This window comes from Chiloscyllium punctatum, chromosome 8 (assembly GCF_047496795.1).
Source record: "Chiloscyllium punctatum isolate Juve2018m chromosome 8, sChiPun1.3, whole genome shotgun sequence".
NCBI classification, from domain to species: domain Eukaryota; kingdom Metazoa; phylum Chordata; class Chondrichthyes; order Orectolobiformes; family Hemiscylliidae; genus Chiloscyllium; species Chiloscyllium punctatum.
Window position 1 is genome coordinate 65,459,246 of NC_092746.1, and position 18,588 is coordinate 65,477,833.

General features: G+C 40.5%; 1 protein-coding gene across 8 annotated transcripts in view; it reads right to left on the minus strand.

The window, feature by feature from the left end:
• The window catches only part of LOC140480604 (E3 ubiquitin-protein ligase HECW1-like), a 467,461-nt gene that overhangs the window by 44,812 nt on the left and 404,061 nt on the right, over positions 1 to 18,588 (minus strand). For all 8 annotated transcript variants that reach the window (XM_072575690.1, XM_072575692.1, XM_072575685.1 and 5 more), the window contains one exon: positions 1,510 to 1,608. In XM_072575690.1, coding sequence (XP_072431791.1) covers positions 1,510 to 1,608 — 99 coding nt within the window. The remainder of the gene's footprint in view (positions 1 to 1,509; positions 1,609 to 18,588) is intronic.

Here is an 18,588-nt window from a genome sequence, read left to right on the forward strand (position 1 = left end):
ACCTGCAGGTTATTAGGAAGGCTATTGGAATATTCACCTTTTTATTGCAAGAGGGTTTAAATACAGGAGTAGTGAAGTCTTGCTTCAGCTTGATTCAACTGTATCTGGTGAACTATGTGCAGTTTGTCCCCTTAACCTGGAGTGCTAGGTGAGTTTGCTTTCCTTCTCGCACAAAAGATATTATTGCCATGGGGGAATGCATTAAAGGTTCACCAGAACTGATTTTCAGATTGTTATGACTGGCCAATAAAGAGAGGTTAGGCAAACTGGGCCATATTCTTTATTTTGAAGAATGAAAGATGGTCTCCTTGAAATTTGCAAAATTTTCCAGGGATGAACTGGGTGGATACAGGTAACAGGTAAAATCCTGTTTGGGAACTCAAGTAACAGGCTTCACAAATTAAAAATAAGGGGATGCCGATTAGGTTCAATTTTTTAAAAGAGGTTGCATATATTTGAGAGTTAGGGAAGCTTAATCTTTGACTATGTTTAAGATAGAGATCCATAGATTTCTGATTACCAGAGGTGTACAGGATTATGGGTTTGGAGTGGGTAAAAGGCATCGAAATGTCTGAGCAGTCATGATCACATTGATCTATAACCCAGTCCTCGGTGTAAATTGTAAATCGCCTTTCTTGAACTTAAACAAAAGCTTTGGGTAAACCATTTGCTGGTGCATTCTTTATGTCAATGCCTCAACCAATCAGTTTACTTGCCAACCATTCAACACCCTGATTCTTATGCAGCATAAATTGTTGTTCCTTTTATAATTTGGTATTCTTGTGATCCTGGAGGTCCTGAATAAATGCAAGTCAAAAAGCTTTGAAAGTATTTCTCTTCTTTTCAGCCATATGATAAAAATGAACAAATGTTCAAAATACTTTAATTGCAATTTACAAGTACATTAAAACCAATAAACATACCTGTACAATTATGTTAACTATCATCCTTGCAATCGTCATGAATAAATATATGAAAAATGGACTTTTGTAGCAAATATTTCATTGCACTTACTCCACCAGAGGATGTGTGGTGAAGTAGGCCATAAATTGACAATCTATATTCCACATTCATTAAAGCATAAAACAATAGCATTGTTGGGCTAAGCTGCTGGCATTTGCAAAGACACTTCAGTACAATCTCAGCATTATGATCTACTTGGAGAACTTCATAGATAGTTCTGAGGTATTTCATGTATAACATGAAACAGCAAAGCAGACTGGGAATTCGCAGTGTTAAATGTAGACTGCATGCTGAGGGATCACAGGAGTGGTACCTTTCATCTGTTTAGCCTCAGGAAATGGAAATTTTATGATTTTAAAAGTCATAAAGAGTCATTCTTGTAAAAACATGTTTATTAAAGAGCTATAATTTTCATAGGATGACTACAATGTCATCAAAGAATTTTGCTTTGAAGTATATTCTGTTATTTATTCTGCAGCAATCTCTGTGTAATTGCTTATAAAATCTGCCAGCTGCGTCTGCAGTTTGGAAAGGTTGTGCACTTACAGCCTTAGCAGTGCTTTATAGAAAGGCCTGGTGAAGAAGGCATCTAACAGGTACTGGTGAATCAGAGCGAGGCCCAGAATACGACCACTGAACCTGAACCTGAAAGGAAAAGAATATTTACAGTAAGAATTGCATGTAATAATAAGTAATCTGTTAAGTCAGCATTTCTCACGGAGCATCCATCTGCTATTTACAATTTGTCAAACTCATAATTGAAAAGATACCTGTAGCATTTGGCTATTTAAATGTGGTGGAGTGCCATGATATAAGATTAATCAGAATCAAACCTATTTTCAGGAGATTACACACAATAGAGGTTTGGTACTTGCTTCAGAAAATGAGGAGGCAAAACACAGAAAGGCTTCTCAGTCAGAAAGAACAAAGGATGGCATTTAATTTGTTTTTCATCCTTTTGGTTTGAAACTAGCTGACGCATGACATGCATATAAAAGACAATCAAAAACATATATTATTATAACAATATTAAATGTCCCATCACAGAAGAAAGGTCAAAAAATGAATCACTTTAAAAAGGAACTGGGATGGAACCAAAATGTTCCTAAAAGAGAAAAGTTTATTACCTCTCTTCATTCCTCTGCTATTGCTAATGTATGAGTCTGCTAATCTGACATCGAGTACTGGAGCAGCATTTCATTTTCCAATGAAATACTAGGAAGAGTAAAGCTATTGTCTCCAGTCTCTGCTCCAAACTCTGTAACTTAGCTGATGACCCCATACTTCTCTGGGAACTGAGGCTCGACTGGACTGTTCACAAACCTGGTGTCTTGTGGCTCCAAGCTAACCATGTAATTGCACCAATCTGAGGGATATTTACTTCCACCTCCAAAACAACTCCCAACTTTATCGATCTCAGCTCATGTGCAGCTAATGTACTCAATTATTCACAAACTAAAACAGAGATTGCTGGAAAAGCTCATCAGATGGGCTAGCATCTATGGAGAGAAATGAGAGTTCACATTTTGGGTCCAGTGGTTCTTCTTCAGAACTGATGGTAGCTAGGAAACAGTTGGCATATATGCTAAAGCTGGAGTGAAAGAGTGGGGGAAAGTAAACAATAGGTGGGAATAGAGCCTAAAGAGAAAGAAACACAGTTGGACAGCCAAAGGAGTAAAGGTCAGTCAGGGTGGAAATGAATAGATGCTGATGGGAACTATTAGTAACTGACAATGGGTTGTGTGTGGTAGCAGCCCTTGTGATAACAAGCCTGGTGTGCGGGTGTTAGGGTAAGGACATGGGAGAAGGTGCCTCAAGCCTTAAAGTTATTGAGTCCAGAGTTCACAACCAGAAAACGAGGTGTTGTTCTTCCACCCTGCGCTGAGCTGCATGGGTACACTTCAACAAGCCTGAGACTGAGATGTTGGCCTGGGAACAGTGGTGGTGTGTTGAAGTGGCAGGAAATCAGAAGATTAGGGCCATTTTGGCAGACAGAACATAGATGTTCTGCAAAGCAGTCACCCAGTCTGCGCTTTGTTACCCCAGTGTAGAAGAGACTACATTGTGAGCAGCGAATGCAGTACACTAGATTGAGTGAAGTGTAGGTAAAGTGCTGCTTCATCTCAAAGGTATGTCTGGATCCTTGGATAGTGAGAAAAGAGGAAGTAAATAGACAGGAGTTACACCTTCTACAGTTGCAGGGGAAAGAGCCATGTGGCTGTGGGGACATGTTGGGAGTGAAGGAGGAGTGAACTAGGGTGTCCCAATGGGAATGATCTCTGCAGAAGGCTGATAAAGGAGGTCTCTACACTCAACAATTTTAGGGTTTATGTACCTTGTCAACTACTACTAGGCCTCATTAGCAGCTATTCTCCTTGGCTGTCCTTTACCTGTTCAAATGTTTTTCTCTCTTTGGGCTCTATCTCCACCTATCATTTACTCCTCCCCCCTTCCCCCCACAAATCTCCATCTCCTGCATAAATACCAACCTTTTCTTGGCTGCCATCAGTTCTTAAGAAGATTCACTGGACCTGAAACATTAACTCTGATTTCACTCCACAGATGCTGCCTCACCTGCTGAGCTTTTCCAGCAATGTCTATTTTCATTTCCGATTTCCAGCATCCTCAGTTCTTTTGAGTTTTTTTAATATACCCAATCATTCCTTCATTACCTCTAGATTTAACTGTTCCAATACACTCCTGACTGGTCTCCCACAATCAATGAATTTGAGATTGTGCAAAGCTCTGTTGCTTGTGTGTATTTTTAGTCAACCTGTTTGGAAATGTTATGACACACCTCCTGGGCTGGTGACACATCAACCCTCTTCCCTGGCCCAGAGGTAGCCACAGTACCATTGCATAATAAGAGCTCTTCGGTGTGTGTATCCTTAGCTGCACCAAGTCCTGTTCCCCGTACTCCTCAGGTTGTTGACCTACTTGGTCAAATAAGCGACTAAAGCTAGCATTTTTGTCCTTGTTTTCAAATCCATCCATGACATTGTCCCTCCCTATCTTTATAACCTTCTCTAATTTCACAACTTACTGATATATGTGACCATTTGATTATGGCCTTTTGAACATCCCTGATTTTAATTGCTCCTTCATTGATGGCCAGGTTTTAAACTATACAGGCCTTAAGCACTAAAGTTCCATTCCAAACCACTTACTTTATACGATTTGTGTAAAATATCTTGGGATTTTATATTAAACAACTGTACAAATATAAGATTTATTTTGCTCATGGAGTGTCGTATAAGAGGAGGGAAAAGTTGGAGAGCCAGAAAAACTCTGGGAATGAGTCAAGGCCCAAACAATTGAAGACATGGTCACTAACAGTGAAAGAATTAAAATTGAATCTGCACAAGGAGCCAGAATTACTGGAATCACAATGTCTTGGAGAGCTGTAGGGCCGGAGGAGTTTACAGAGAATTAGAGAAGTGAGTTAATGGAGTTAAAAATCACACAACACCAGGTTATAGTCCAACAGGTTTAATTGGAAGTACACTAGCTTTCGGAGTGACGCTCCTTCATCAGGTGATTGTGGAGGGCTCGATCGTAACACAGAATTTATAGCAAAATTTGGAATGTGATGTAACTGAAATTATACATTGAAGAATTGATTGTCTGTTAAGCCTTTCATCTGTTAGAATACAGTAATAGTTTCATTTCTTTCATGTGTAAATCACAAAACCCTTTTTTTAAAGTTGCATTCTCGGGTTAGCTGTTAACAATGGTGATAGCTAGACAATATGTTGAAGGTGTTGGCCCCCTTCCTTCAACATATTGTCTAGCTATCACCATTGTTAACAGCTAACCCGCGAATGCAACTTTTAAAAAAAGGGTTTTGTGATTTACACATGAAAGAAGTGAAACTATTACTGTATTCTAACAAATGAAAGGCTTAACAGACAATCAATTCTTCAATGTATAATTTCAGTTACATCACACTGCAAATTTTTGCTATAATTTCTGTGTTACGATCGAGCCCTCCACAATCACCTGACGCTCCAAAAGCTAGTGTGCTTCCAATTAAACCTGTTGGACTATAACCTGGTGTTGTGTGATTTTTAACTTTGTGCACCCCAGTCCAACACCGGCATCTCCGAATGATGAGTTAATGGAGGCATTTGAAAATGAGGTTGGAAATTTTAAGATCAGGACATATGCAATGAGGAGCATTTGTAAGTCAGCAAACCCTGCAGTCATGTGCCAATGAGACTTGGTGTAAGTTCGGATGTGCTTGAGAGTTTTAATGATTTGGTATTTAAGATAGTGGAAAATGGGAGCCTGCCTAGTACGGCAATAGAATAGTCAAGTCCAGAGGTAAAAACATATGTGAAAGATATACGGATCTACCTAGATAGCATAGAGATGGGCAATGTTATAGAAATGTAAGTAGATGGTTTTAATGCTGGGTTGTTATGTGTTTGGAAGCTTGTGCCAGGATCAGGTAATGCTTTCTTTAAGAATGTAATAAGAGCAGATGAAACTAAAACAGTGATCCCACCACTTTGCCATATATGATTTATGGGTCCATTATATTGTACACACCAATGCATAAATTATTGGAATTTTCCAGGTGATGGGACAGAAGCTGACAGAGCTAGCTGATTTGCTAACTGCATTATTTAAAAGGAAAATCCATCTGTTCATTTCGGTGAACATTCTGGTCAGTATTTTTATACTGATACCCTTATAAAATTAGGACAATTCTTCAGCAAATTCTATCATCAGCATTTTTGTCCAGTAGGATAACTGTTAAAATCTTAATTAATGAATTCCAAATGCTAATTACATAGCAAAATAATACACAATTTAATTTTGAAATGGAAACTTGTGTATAAGGTCTTCCAATCAGAATATATGAAAATAACTGTAATATATGTAACTGTAAGTAGTTTAGGAATGAGTACAATACTCCTGTCTGGATGAGTTGAGAGACAGAAAAAGCTTAGGACTCAATTAAAGTAGGTTGTTAAACTAAACACAAAAGCAAAATACTGTGAATGCTGAAACTCTGAAACAAACACAGAGAGTGCTGGAGAAACTCAGCAGGTCTGGCAGCAAATGTGGAGAAAGAAACAGAGTTAATATTTCTGAAGAACAGTCATATCAGATATGAAACATTAACTCGGTTCCTATCACTACAGATATTGTCAGACATGCTGAGTTTCTCCAGCTTTTCTGTGTTCTCAAAATAAGTATGTATTGAACAAAACTTATCAATATTTGCTTGAGTGAACAGTAAATGCTGACACATTGGGCTGGATTTTCCAATGAGTAGCAATCGTACACAACAAAACAGCTCCACAATTTTGACAGGATATTCTGATCAAGGCTCCTTCAGAAATGCAGAGCTGTACATCTGTTCTGACTGGTTCCGCATCATGTGGAACAGTTCTGGAAGGCAAACAGCTCCCTTTTTTTAAATTTACAGGTACATTGAAATTTAAAGGTCCAGCATCACAGACAGCTACTTTGATAGCTGTTCAGAAATGGTAAGTACGTAAAGTAAGTGTGAGGTGAGGACATCAGGAGTGTAGGGTGCCAGGGGGTAGAGGGCCAAGTAAACGATGGAGTGTTTAGGGTAAATCAAAGTGTGTTGAAGATATCAGGTCTGGCAGGGAGGAAGTCCAGGGGGTCAGGGTGGTGATGGTGTTGGTTCCGGCTGTGTGGGTCCACAATGGAGGAAAGGGTTTCAGGTCCCAAGGCAGATGAAGGGGGTTGGCACCGGTAGCAAGTGAAGAAAGGTCAAGTCTGTTGGTGGGGCAGGGGTGTTGGGTCTTGGGACATGTGTTGGGTGTGGCAGCAGGGGAGGATGTTATGTCAGGGTCGGAGTTGTGATAAGTTGAGGGTCAGTTGAATAGCTTCTCTGGAGTTAGACTGTTCATGGTCTAAATTTTCCCAAGCAAATATTTACACAACAGAATTAAATGGATACCTCCACAAGGTTTCAAGAGTAGAGGAAAAGTCCAGCCTAATATTCAATGTACTGGATAATTCCTCTGGAGTCTCTAACAATGGACATTCTGCAGGGCCCCCATGAACAACTGCTATCTAACCTCAGAAGCAATTATCTGGTCAATGGAAAATTCAGTTCTTAGCAGTTGAGCCAAATATCTCATTTCATTATTGCAACTTCGATGTGTTACTATGGATTGTGGAAGTAAGCTGGCTAATTTAATATCACCATTCAAAGCATTGAACTTAAAGTCAACATAGCTACATATATTAAAGAATCAATTTACACAGGCTGATAATGAAACATTGTTAGAGCGTGCAGCTCACTTTAAGATCTGATGTAACAGTTTAGGAAGGACAATGGTGTAATGTAGATAAACTAAACTTCCATAGTTTATAATCATCAGTGTGAGACAGAGCTGTAGAACATCATGCACTCACATAAGGCACAATGTTAATTTCAAAAGCACCTTTAGATTAGATTTGATTAGATTAGATTAGATTACTTACAGTGTGGAAACAGGCCCTTCGGCCCAACAAGTCCACACCGCCCCGCCGAAGCGTAACCCACCCATACCCCTACATCTACATCTACATCTACATCTACCCCTTACCGAACACTACGGGCAATTTAGCATGGCCAATTCACCTGACCTGCACATCTTTGGACTGTGGGAGGAAACTGGAGCACCCGGAGGAAACCCACGCAGACACGGGGAGAACGTGCAAACTCCACACAGTCGGTCGCCTGAGGCGGGATTGAGATTTTTCTGAGGGCTACTTATTAATCTTTGAAGCTTACCTTTTCGTTTTCATATGCTGTTTTTTTCATTTTCACTAAATCATTCGTATGTGCTGCAGTCAAGTAGCAATAATACTTACTGCATTTGCAAGATTTTTGGGGTATGTGGACTCTCAGAATTAGAACTTCATTCTTAGTAATTATTAATCTTCCAATAAATTTCCAATATGTCATAATACACAACAAGAAAAATCAATTTCCAAGACAACACAATACTTAAATTGACACAACAGACTTAAGTTAGCAATAAAATATTTTTTTAAATTAAGAGATATACATTTCTATACACAACAAAGTCATCACCCTAAGCACATCTCGCACACACTGGCGGGGTCATATTTCCACTACATATGCACAAAGATGGAAAACTTTAACCAGGTAGTTATCCTTTTTATTGCACCTCAGATTTAAATGCAACAATTGAAACATGGTTCATTACAATAGCAATCATGACAGTTTTTCACATTAAGTAACTCCTGGATACATGTCGTCTTAAGCTGGAGATTCCACATTCATTTACAAAGAATTAATTACATGTAAATGAAAAATTTGAAATCAGCTTATTTCAAATGATTTCAACTTTTTCAGCTCATAGTTAATTGAGAATTCCTTTATCAACAGGTTCAAAGTTGCTCTCTCTCCTTTGCAGCAAGTTTCATCCCTAGCAATCTCATTCTTGGAGCAGATCTCTTTCCCCCATCTTTCAGTCTCACTCTTTGCCCCTTTTAGCTTCCCTTTCAACAATCTTACAGCCTCCCTCCTTCCCACCCACCTTGTGGACTTCTTCTTCCTCAACATCCTCATTGGGAACCACCTTTTACTGTGATTTTCTCCCTCAGAGCATATTTCTTCTCCCTGGCAGATGGTCCCTGCCAGACCCAGCATGTGGTAATTCCAACAGTTGCCCCTTGTCAAAAGGCTTCCTAGCCTTGTCCTCCACCCAGCAGGAGATTTCCCAGCAAGTCTCCCATCCTCCATCTTTCCAGCAAATGACTGAAGGGATGGAGGAGTGAGGAGATCAATCGCTGACTTACTTACTTTACTTTCTTACTTATGCAATTGCTTCTTCCTGCTCCACATACAGGCTTTTTTTGACATTTGCTACTGATAGTTTCAGCAGCAGATGCGAGAACCAGGCTCTGCTTGGATGAGCAGCTCTGCTAAGACTCTGTCAATTCTACTTACTGAAGACTGGGGTTGACTTTCCTCTAATTGGTTACTTCAGGATTGAAGTTTCCAAAGTCTTTTTGCAGACTTTCAGGTGCAAATCTGTATGCAGCTCCTTTATGTTTCGAGCATTGTGTTCAAGGTACACATATGAAATTAAAATCTTTTAAAACATAAATAATATTTTTGAAGGATTTAAACTGCTCTAAATCTGAAATTAATCATTATAGAATTGCAAAGTTGCAGCATGGTATTTGGATTTCCACTTTTTATTCACAATGTACTATTGATTCCACAAGATTGAAAGTTAATTATTGGTGAACGTAATGTTTTAACAGACCACATGTAAAGATCTGCTCAGTTTACAAAGTCAATAATAACTCATTAATTGCACACGAAGGGAAGCACATTATTAGAATGATCACTGATACTTAGACCTTTTAATTGGTAATCTTAGAATGTTGAGCTACTATTGTAATGATTTAGCCACTGGGAGCGCCAACTGGAAACTTTGGTGCTATTTTCATCAATGAAAAATATGGACTAAATGGTGTGAAATTCTGTGAAAATATTCTGCCCCTGTAAAATGTGTTAATGCTGGGATGGGAATCTGTAAATTGCCCCTTCATTATTTTCAGTCGGTGGATAAACTATCGCCAATATTAGTGGTTTTGTTAAATCTATGGTCATTTTGATTAATGTGACTAGCCAATATAAGCTCAACAACAAGCATATGGCATAGGTAGACTCCAGCATCTTTAAGCTGGTGACCATGTCCTGCCAAGTAATGTTGAGGACACATCTTAGTAAAGTTGGAAACTATTTTGTCTTTTCTCATGGCAGTTTATGTTTTGCAGGTCTCCAGGGGAACATGCCAATTATGCAGATTTGGTAGATTTACAGGTTGGTAATCTCAGTCAAGTTGCTACAATTCCCAATGCATTTATTCAGCTTGGACATAACATTTGCAGCTTTTTCTACAGATGTTGTGATTTCTGCATTAGTGACAAATTGCTGATGATTATGGAGCTTACTCATGAAATGCTATCAACTTAGAGCGTCACACTGTCCATAAAGATACTGATCTACTACACTATAATGTTCATCTGTAATCTGTTTATCTGACTGCAATGCTTATCCTTTAAACTTTATTTTTTATTTTCTAACTTATAATATGAATCACTTTAAGGTAATGTAACAATTTTTCTTTATTTCTTGATTTTGTATCTAAGATCTGGACCTAGGTACTTTGTACTTAAGATGGCGCCATGAGGGGCCAGATTGTAAACTTTTAACTGTACTCCTGTATTTCTGAACTTCAGTACACAAGACAATAAACCTATTTCTATTTCAAGATAGATGATGATGTGTCATCATTATGGACTATGTAATTTGTCCTCATGCTGATGGTAAAACCAAATCTTGACAGATATGAGTGACCATTTACCCATTCATTTGTAGCCATATGTTCAAACATTTTCAGTGCAATGAATTTGGCACTGGGCATGATTCCTAGATGTCCTTATTTTGGCTACAAGGACATCTGAGAGATAGATATGAAGGAGGCAGATAGTGACACAGACAATAGGGAAGAAAATGCTGATGATTTTGACTTCTGGAGCTGACTGTTTGGAAGGAGCTGGTGAAGAAGTAAACAGAAACGAGAAGGTCAGCTGACCCAGGAAAAGGGCGCAGAGAAAACAAAAAAAAAACAGAAAGCAGTGAATCATGCACTTTCTCAGCCCACTAGGTTCCTCTACATCAAATCCAGCAGAGACGGCTATACAGAGTGGAATTCCTAAGCCACATCAAGCAATGTTTAACACACAGTCAGTACAATTATTCATCTGTTAATTAAAATCAACAGTTAACACTGTGGCACAAGCCATCATCAAGCAAGGCACAATGCTGCCACTGTTAATAGTAATTTAAAAGAAAGATACTTTCCCCAATACTTGTAATAGAGATCACCATTGATCGAGCAGTCTCAATCCTCCCATCACATACCACATTGTACTCTCAGTACTTAAGACTACAACAGTATTATTAAGATTAGCTATCAGAATTCTTGCTCATTAGTCAATGACAAATTATGTGATTTAACAGGATTTTTAAAAACCAAAGTTATGATTTAAATTGGTCAGATCTGAAGGATGCTATTCGGAACAGAAAGATATGCCTCATGCTCTGACTCACTCTCACTGCATTGTAAGGAAGGATTACTCCAATAATAGTGAACAATATGGATTATACTTCCAGTTTATGAAATAGACTCAAGACTATTTTCCCAAAATTCTGGGAGAGCATATTTTCCCATATTTCTAACCTTCTGCGATTTTTGTTTCATCAGGACAGGGCAACGTTGGATAAAGTGAGAACTGCAGATGCTGGAGATCAGAGCTGAAAAATGTGTTGTTGGAAGAGCGCATTCCTGAAGAAGGGCTTATGCCCGAAACGTCGATTCTCCTGCTCCTTGGATGCTGCTTGACCTGCTGCGCTTTTCCAGCAACACATTTTTCAACATTGGATAAAGTTCTATTGGATTCATTAACCTATCCAACTCTTCCTGCAATGATAGTGGCTGTTTATTCATTATCTCTCTAAGTTCTCTGCCCCTGAATTAATTGTTTAACATATGTGAAGTAATCACAGGTGTACCGATGAAAGGAACCAAAGATATTTTTGGCACTGTGATGACTAATAGATGACACACAGTGATTTCAATACTACACAGCAATCTAATAATTATCCTTTCTTTGGACATGGTAGAGTGTGGGAAAAGGAGTGAGTGGAAGTTTTTTTTTCCTGAGGCTGAGAGTGGAGCAAGTTGGAAAAGTGGGAAGGACTTCCACATGAATTTTGTTTTGAATGATTACTTTATTTTGAGCACTTTCATGCATAAGCAATTGGCCAGATTCTGCTGGTAGATAAGTGGGAAGTTCTGTTCCCTCACTCAGACCTTTCTGAGCTGCAACTTCTAGAACCTATTTAAAAATGACTTGGAGAACACCTCGCTCTCTGTAACTGAAAAACATTAATCAATCGTTGCTAACCACCCCCATCCACTCACTGACATGTCACAGATCTGTTCAAAATCAGCACCATAGTTCAGTGACACCTTCCTAGAGAAGGTGCAGGTGGGAGTTCACAAAAAAAGGGACATATCCTCTCCAAGGGGTGGGAATAGGATGTAGCGCCAAGTTACTAAGATGACCTGGATAGTTGTGGCTGCAATGGTCAGTGACCATAATGATTATAGAAATGACTAGATGAGGTGCTGCAAATGAATGAATTATCTCTTGCACACCATCACGATAAGTGCCTGTGTCAACTCAATGCCTCAAACCCCATGAGTCTGAGTTAGCATTGTAAGATTACTACTGGACAGGATTATTTCTATAAGATTGGCAGACAGGCATCTCCACCACAAGCCTCACGTGAAGAGGAGAACCAACATTTGCAAACTGTAGACAGTTTGTCACTTCAATGCACTTACTGACATTGTACTACTTGTACCAGGTAACACATGTCAAACAGAAAGGGAGCTACAACATGTAACAGCTCACACACCTCCAGCTTTCTCTCACCTTTCTTCAAAGAAACTACACATCACATGGCTTCTCACCAGAGGCTTCCATGGGCAAGGGAAGGCACCACAAAACCTGTTTTCGGGATTGAGCGTTTCCCAGGAATATCAAATGCACACACAAGCTTCAATAATCTCCATAATCTCCAGCTCTTAAACTACACCCAATAACCTTTCAATTAGCCTATTTTGTACAATCGTCGGTTCAATGACATCCCGATTGGATGTACAGGCAACACTGTGGTGATGTTCAACATTTGTCTGAAGAGTTCACACTGGGATCTTTAATCATGCTTACTGAGATTACCTCTTGTAACCTATGAGCCAGCTCTGGAGATGATATGGGAGAGCAAACATTCGAGAGTGGGGGAGTTGTGTCAAATGTAAGGGTAGTGACAATTTACTGGATAACAGTTTCAGACCTACAGAAATTGTTGCCTGTCGTCCCAAATGAATTGGACATTGAGAAAGTGAAAATCCCTTCTGTTGAGGAATCTGGCTAGATGATGCCATGGAGCATTGAGTGTCACATGCACTTGGTTTTGAACCTATGGAAATCCAGTAATAGCTGAAAGTCCTACCTTGGCTGTGTCCAGGGAGAACTGGCCAAATCAATTTCTTTCTTGTAAAGGGCATTGATAAACACATGAATGTATTGAGGCCTGCAATTGGGAGATGTCACATAGTCCATTGTCAAGCTTTGAAAGGAGCCAGTGCAATTTTACCTCCACTGTGATCTTCAATGCCACCTTCTCCCAAGCTGAGCAGCTGCAGAGCTGCGGGTATGAGTGGCAGATGTAGGTGACAGAGCCTCTAGTCATGCAAAGATGTCACCTGCATTGTCCTTTAGTCATTTGGATGTAGCTGGTTCACGAGGGGCGTTGGAAATGCAATAGGTGGAAGGAGGTCAAGGTGAGGGTGATAGGCCGGAGTGGGGGTGGGGGTGGAGAGGTCAGGAAGAAGATTGCAGGTTAGGAAGGTGGTGCTGAGTTCGAGGGATTTGACTGAGACAAGGTGGGGGGAGAGGAAATGAGGAAACTGGAGAAATCTGAGTTCATCCCTTGTGGTTGGAGGGTTCCTAGGCGGAAGATGAGGCGCTCTTCCTCCAGCCATCGTGTTGCTATGGTCTGGCGATGGAGGAGTCCAAGGACCTGCATGTCCTTGGTGGAGTGGGAGAGGGAGTTGAAGTGTTGAGCCACAGGGTGGTTGGGTTGATTGGTCCAGGTGTCCCAGAGGTGTTCTCTGAAACGTTCTGCAAGTAGGCGGCCTGTCTCCCCAATATAGAGGAGGCCACATCGGGTGCAGCGGATGCAATAAATGATGTGTGTGGAGTTGCAGGTGAATTTGTGGCGGATATGAAAGGACCCCTTGGGGCCTTGGAGGGAAGTAAGGGGGGAGGTGTGGGTGAAAGTTTTGCATTTCTTGCAGTTGCAGGGGAAGGTGCCGGGAGTGGAGGTTGGGTTGGTGGGGGTGTGTGGACCTGACGAGGGAGTCACGGAGGGAGTGGTCTTTTCGGAACGCTGATAGGGGAGGGGAGGGAAATATATCCCTGGTGGTGGGGTCCGTTTGGAGGTGGCGGAAATGACAATGGATGATACGATGTATATGGAGGTTGGTGGGGTGGTAGGTGAGGCCAGTGGGAGTCTGTCCTGGTGGCGATTGGAGGGGCGGGGATCAAGGGTGGAGGAGCGGGAAGTGGAGGAGATGCGGTGGAGGGCATCGTCGACCACGTCTGGGGGGAAATTGCGGTCTTTGAAGAAGGAGGCCATCTGGGTTGTACGTTATTGGAACTGGTCCTCCTGAGAGCAGATGCGGCGGAGACGAAGGAATTGGGAATATGGGATGGCGTTTTTACAGGGGGCAGGGTGGGAGGAGGTGTAGTCTAGGTAGCTATGGGAGTCGGTCGGTTTATAATAAATGTCCGTGTTGATTCGGTCGCCCGAGATAGAAATGGAAAGGTCTAGAAAGGGGAGGGAGGAGTCTGAGACGGTCCAGGTGAATTTGTGGTCGGGGTGGAAGGTCTTGGTAAAGTGGATGAACTGTTCAACCTCCTCGTGGGAGGACGAGGCAGCGCCGATACAGTCATCGATGTGATACAGGTTGGTTGACTAACAAGAAGCAAAGAGTGGGGATAAATGAGTGCTATTCTGGCAGGCAATCAGGGACTAGTGGAGTGCCTCAGGGATCAGTGTTGGGACCACAATTATTCACAACTTACATAAATGATTTGGAGTAGGGGACCACGCGTAGTGCGGATGACACTAAGGTAAATGGCAGAGCAAAGTGTGCAGAGGACTGTGAAACTTTGCAGAGGAACACAGATACTTTGAGTGAGTGGACAAAGGTCTGGCAGATGGAATACAATGTCAATAAATGTAAAGTCATCCATTTTGGTAGGAGTAACAGTAAAAAGGATTATTACTTGAATGGTAAAACGTTGCAGCATGCTGCTATGCAGAGGGACCTGCATGTCTTTGTGCATGAATCAAAGAAGGTTGGTCTGTAGGTACAACGAGTGATTAGGAAGGCAAATGGAATTTAATCCTTCATTACTAAAGGGATTGGGTTTAAAAGCAGGAAGGTTATGTTGCAGCTATGCAAGGTGCTGGTGAGGCCACACCTGGAGTACTGTGTGCAGTTTTGGTTTCCTAACTTGAGAAAGGATGTACTGGCACTGAAGGGGGTATAGCAAAGGTTCACTCGGTTGATTCCAGAGTTAAGGGGGTTGGCTTGCTAGGAGAGACTGAATAGACTGGGATTATATTCATTGGAATTCAGAAAAATGAGAGGGGATCTTATAGAAACATATAAAATTATGAAGAGAATAGATAAGATAGAAGTAGAGAGGATGTTTCCACTGGCGGGTGAAACTAGGGCAAGAGTGCATGGCCTCAAGATTAGAGGGAGCAGATTTAGGATTGAACTGAGAAAGAACTCTTCACCCAGAGGGTTGTAAAACTATGGAATTCCAGGCCCAGTGAATTAGTTGATGCTACTTCAGTAAATGTTTTTAAAGCTAAGCTAGATTTTTTTTGAATAATAAAGGAATTAAGGGATACAGTGAGAATGCAACTAAGCAGACCTGAATCCATGAAAAGATCAGCTACGATCTTATTGAGTGGTGTAGCAGGCTCGAAGGGCCAGACGGCCTACTCCTGCTTGTAGTTCTTATGTTCTTATGATTGGATGCTCCCCACTTGCCTGAATGAGCTCAATTCCGACAACACTCCTCAAGAACAGGAAGAGCTTTTGTATCTTCTGCCTGATAGAAGAGGTTGGAAGAGATTATAATTGGGGTGGGAAGGATCTTTGTTTATGTTGGCTGCTTTCCCAAGCAGTGAGAAGTATAGATGGAGTCAGTATTATGGACGTGCAGAAGGTGTACAAAGAGTGAGGTCAACATTAAATTTTAAAGTTGAAAGGTCCATTCTGAAGTTTAATAACAGTCGAGAAGAAACTGTTCTTGAATATGTTGGTGTGTGTGTTTAAGATTTTGTATCTTCTGCCTGACTGAAGAAGTTGGAAGAGATTATAACTGGAATGGGAGGGGCCTTTAATTATGTTGGCTGTCTTTCTGAGGCAGCAGGAAGTATAGATGGACTCAGTGGATGGAAGGTTAGCTTGCGTGATGGACTGGGCTGTGTTCACAACTCATTATATTTTCTTACAGTTTTGGGCAGAGCAGTTTCCATACCAAGTCATGATGCATCCAGACAGAATTCCTTCTGTAATGCATCTATAAAAATTGGTGAGAGTCTTTAAGGACATGCTGAATTTCCTTAGCCTCCTGAGGAAGAAGAGGCATTATTGTCCCTTTTTGACCATCGCATCAACATGGGTGGACCAGGCCAGATCAGTGATCATCACTCCTCGGACAATCTCCATCTCACCTCCAGGGATGTACCCTCCCTCTTGCTTCCTGAAGCCGAAGACCAGCTCTTTCACTTTGCTGACACAGAGGAATTGCTGATTTGGAAATATATTGCTATTTCTTTACTAATGCTGGGTCAAAATCCTGGAGTTCCCTCCCCAATGGCATTGTGGGTCAATCTACAGTACATGGACTGCAGCAGTTCGAGAAGGCAGCTCTGCACCACTTTCTAAACTGATACCAGGGAGGGGCAATAAATGTTGGCCACCCAATGATATTCACGTCACATGATTGAATAAAAAAAAATTGAAAATGGGAATTGCAGACAGAGAAAATTACTACTGCTTTTTTTTATAAAGTTGTGTCAAATGTGTTTGGAGTTCTTTAAATGATATACCGCTATAGTTTTCAGCATAGACTACCTTCAATGACTTTTCATTGTCCTTAGCATCAGACAACAGGAGATGCTATACTAATTTCAATTCTAATCTCAATCATTCAAACTCCGTCCTCTTTACTGATTTAAGTTTGTCAACTTCTGAGTCATAAGATAAAGCTTTTCACTGGACTACCATTTTGAGTTGGGGGGGTGGTGGTGGTAGGAAAAACATAACACTGTTCGTGCAGCATTAATTGAATATTTAATGTGTGCTTGTCACTTCCCTGATGAATTGTTGGTCATGCTTTGATCAAGGACCAGACAGCTTCACAGGTGACCTGTCAAAGTTTCAGCTAATACTGGAGTGGATGCTTTAACTCAGGATCTAACCCCTTTAAAATGAAATGAAAATAACATATTGGCAAGTCCTTCAATGCACTTCTCAATCTATATATTATCTAGCTGCAATCTCATAGTAAGCTACTTTTAGAAACGTATTGTGGCGGAAAGCCATGTTCCAACAGTGGATTTATTGTGCTGGCCATACAGCTGTTTCCATGTTGGCAACAAAGGGTAGCTGGTGCACACATTTAAACACTCATTCATGCACTTGTGTTGAAGTGCGATTCTTTCAGCAACAAACTGTTAGAGGGAAACCATCTCAATAGGCCCACAGTATGAGGCTGGTTAAGCCAGACAAGTGAAAATACTTCAGTGGTCAGCATGGATTCGATGCCTCTCCAACATGTTATTGACTGATACATTCCTTAGAGTAAACCACAATTTTTTGTGTCCTTTTATAAAAAGAAGCAAAATAAAAAAAAATACACAGTGTAATTTTTTTTTCAACTTGTGACGTAAACTGCAATTGTGCTTATTCTGCAGTTATTACCTAAATTGTTATTGCTTTGGATTTCATTCCCATTTTGCCAGTTCTGGCCAACTGTGTATTTGTTGACATATGAGGCACGCATTTACAGCACTGCACAAAAATATTCCAGGTATCCCTTATGTTTTCGGTATGAAATGTCATGTGACCCAACAGGAGCATAAACATTCCCTTGAGGTATGATAATTAAACCTTATTTCAATGATTTAGAGAAGGCAGAGGTGTGGGAACTCAGGCTGATATTTCCTTTTGCTAGATTAGGTCGGTTGAAACCAATTATTTCAAACATTCCAGGTGTCATCCTGGCTGAGGTCAGCTGATGCATCATACTCCAGAATTTTGCCACAGACATTCCTGGTCTATATGAGTCAGTCCTGTACACCCAACACAGCTGCTGTTGGGGAACAAATGTAAAATGTGGCACAATTAATAAAATCAAAATATACCATTCACAAAGAATTTATGTTATTGCTGAAAAAAGACACATTTTGTCTTTTTTCCCTCTAAAAATACCCCAGTTTTGTACTACCAAAGAATGAAATAATTTATAAGTAGCAACATTTGGCATTGCTGGCTGTAATGTGTATAAAATATAAACGACAGCTATCATTAGAATATTTGTCAAAACCTTTTCATATTCAATGCAAATGATCCCATTGACATTCATTGTAATGTTAAATGTAACATTATCCTAACAAAACAAAAATCACTGCTCTGCTTCTTCTTTTAAAGAATATCAGCAAGTTTGCCACATATTCATTGCAAGGTGAATTTATTCCAGTTTTGCTCCCTTTGACAGCTGAAAGTCAAAGATGGAGAATATAATTAATTCTCCACATTCACCATTTCCTGACAACTTCTGGTAGAATTGATTCTACCTGAACCAGCCTGTCCTTCTAATCTCCGTGGAAGAGGTTCTACTTATGGAATATAAAGCTAGACCTTTGCACCACCCACAGATGCTGCCAGA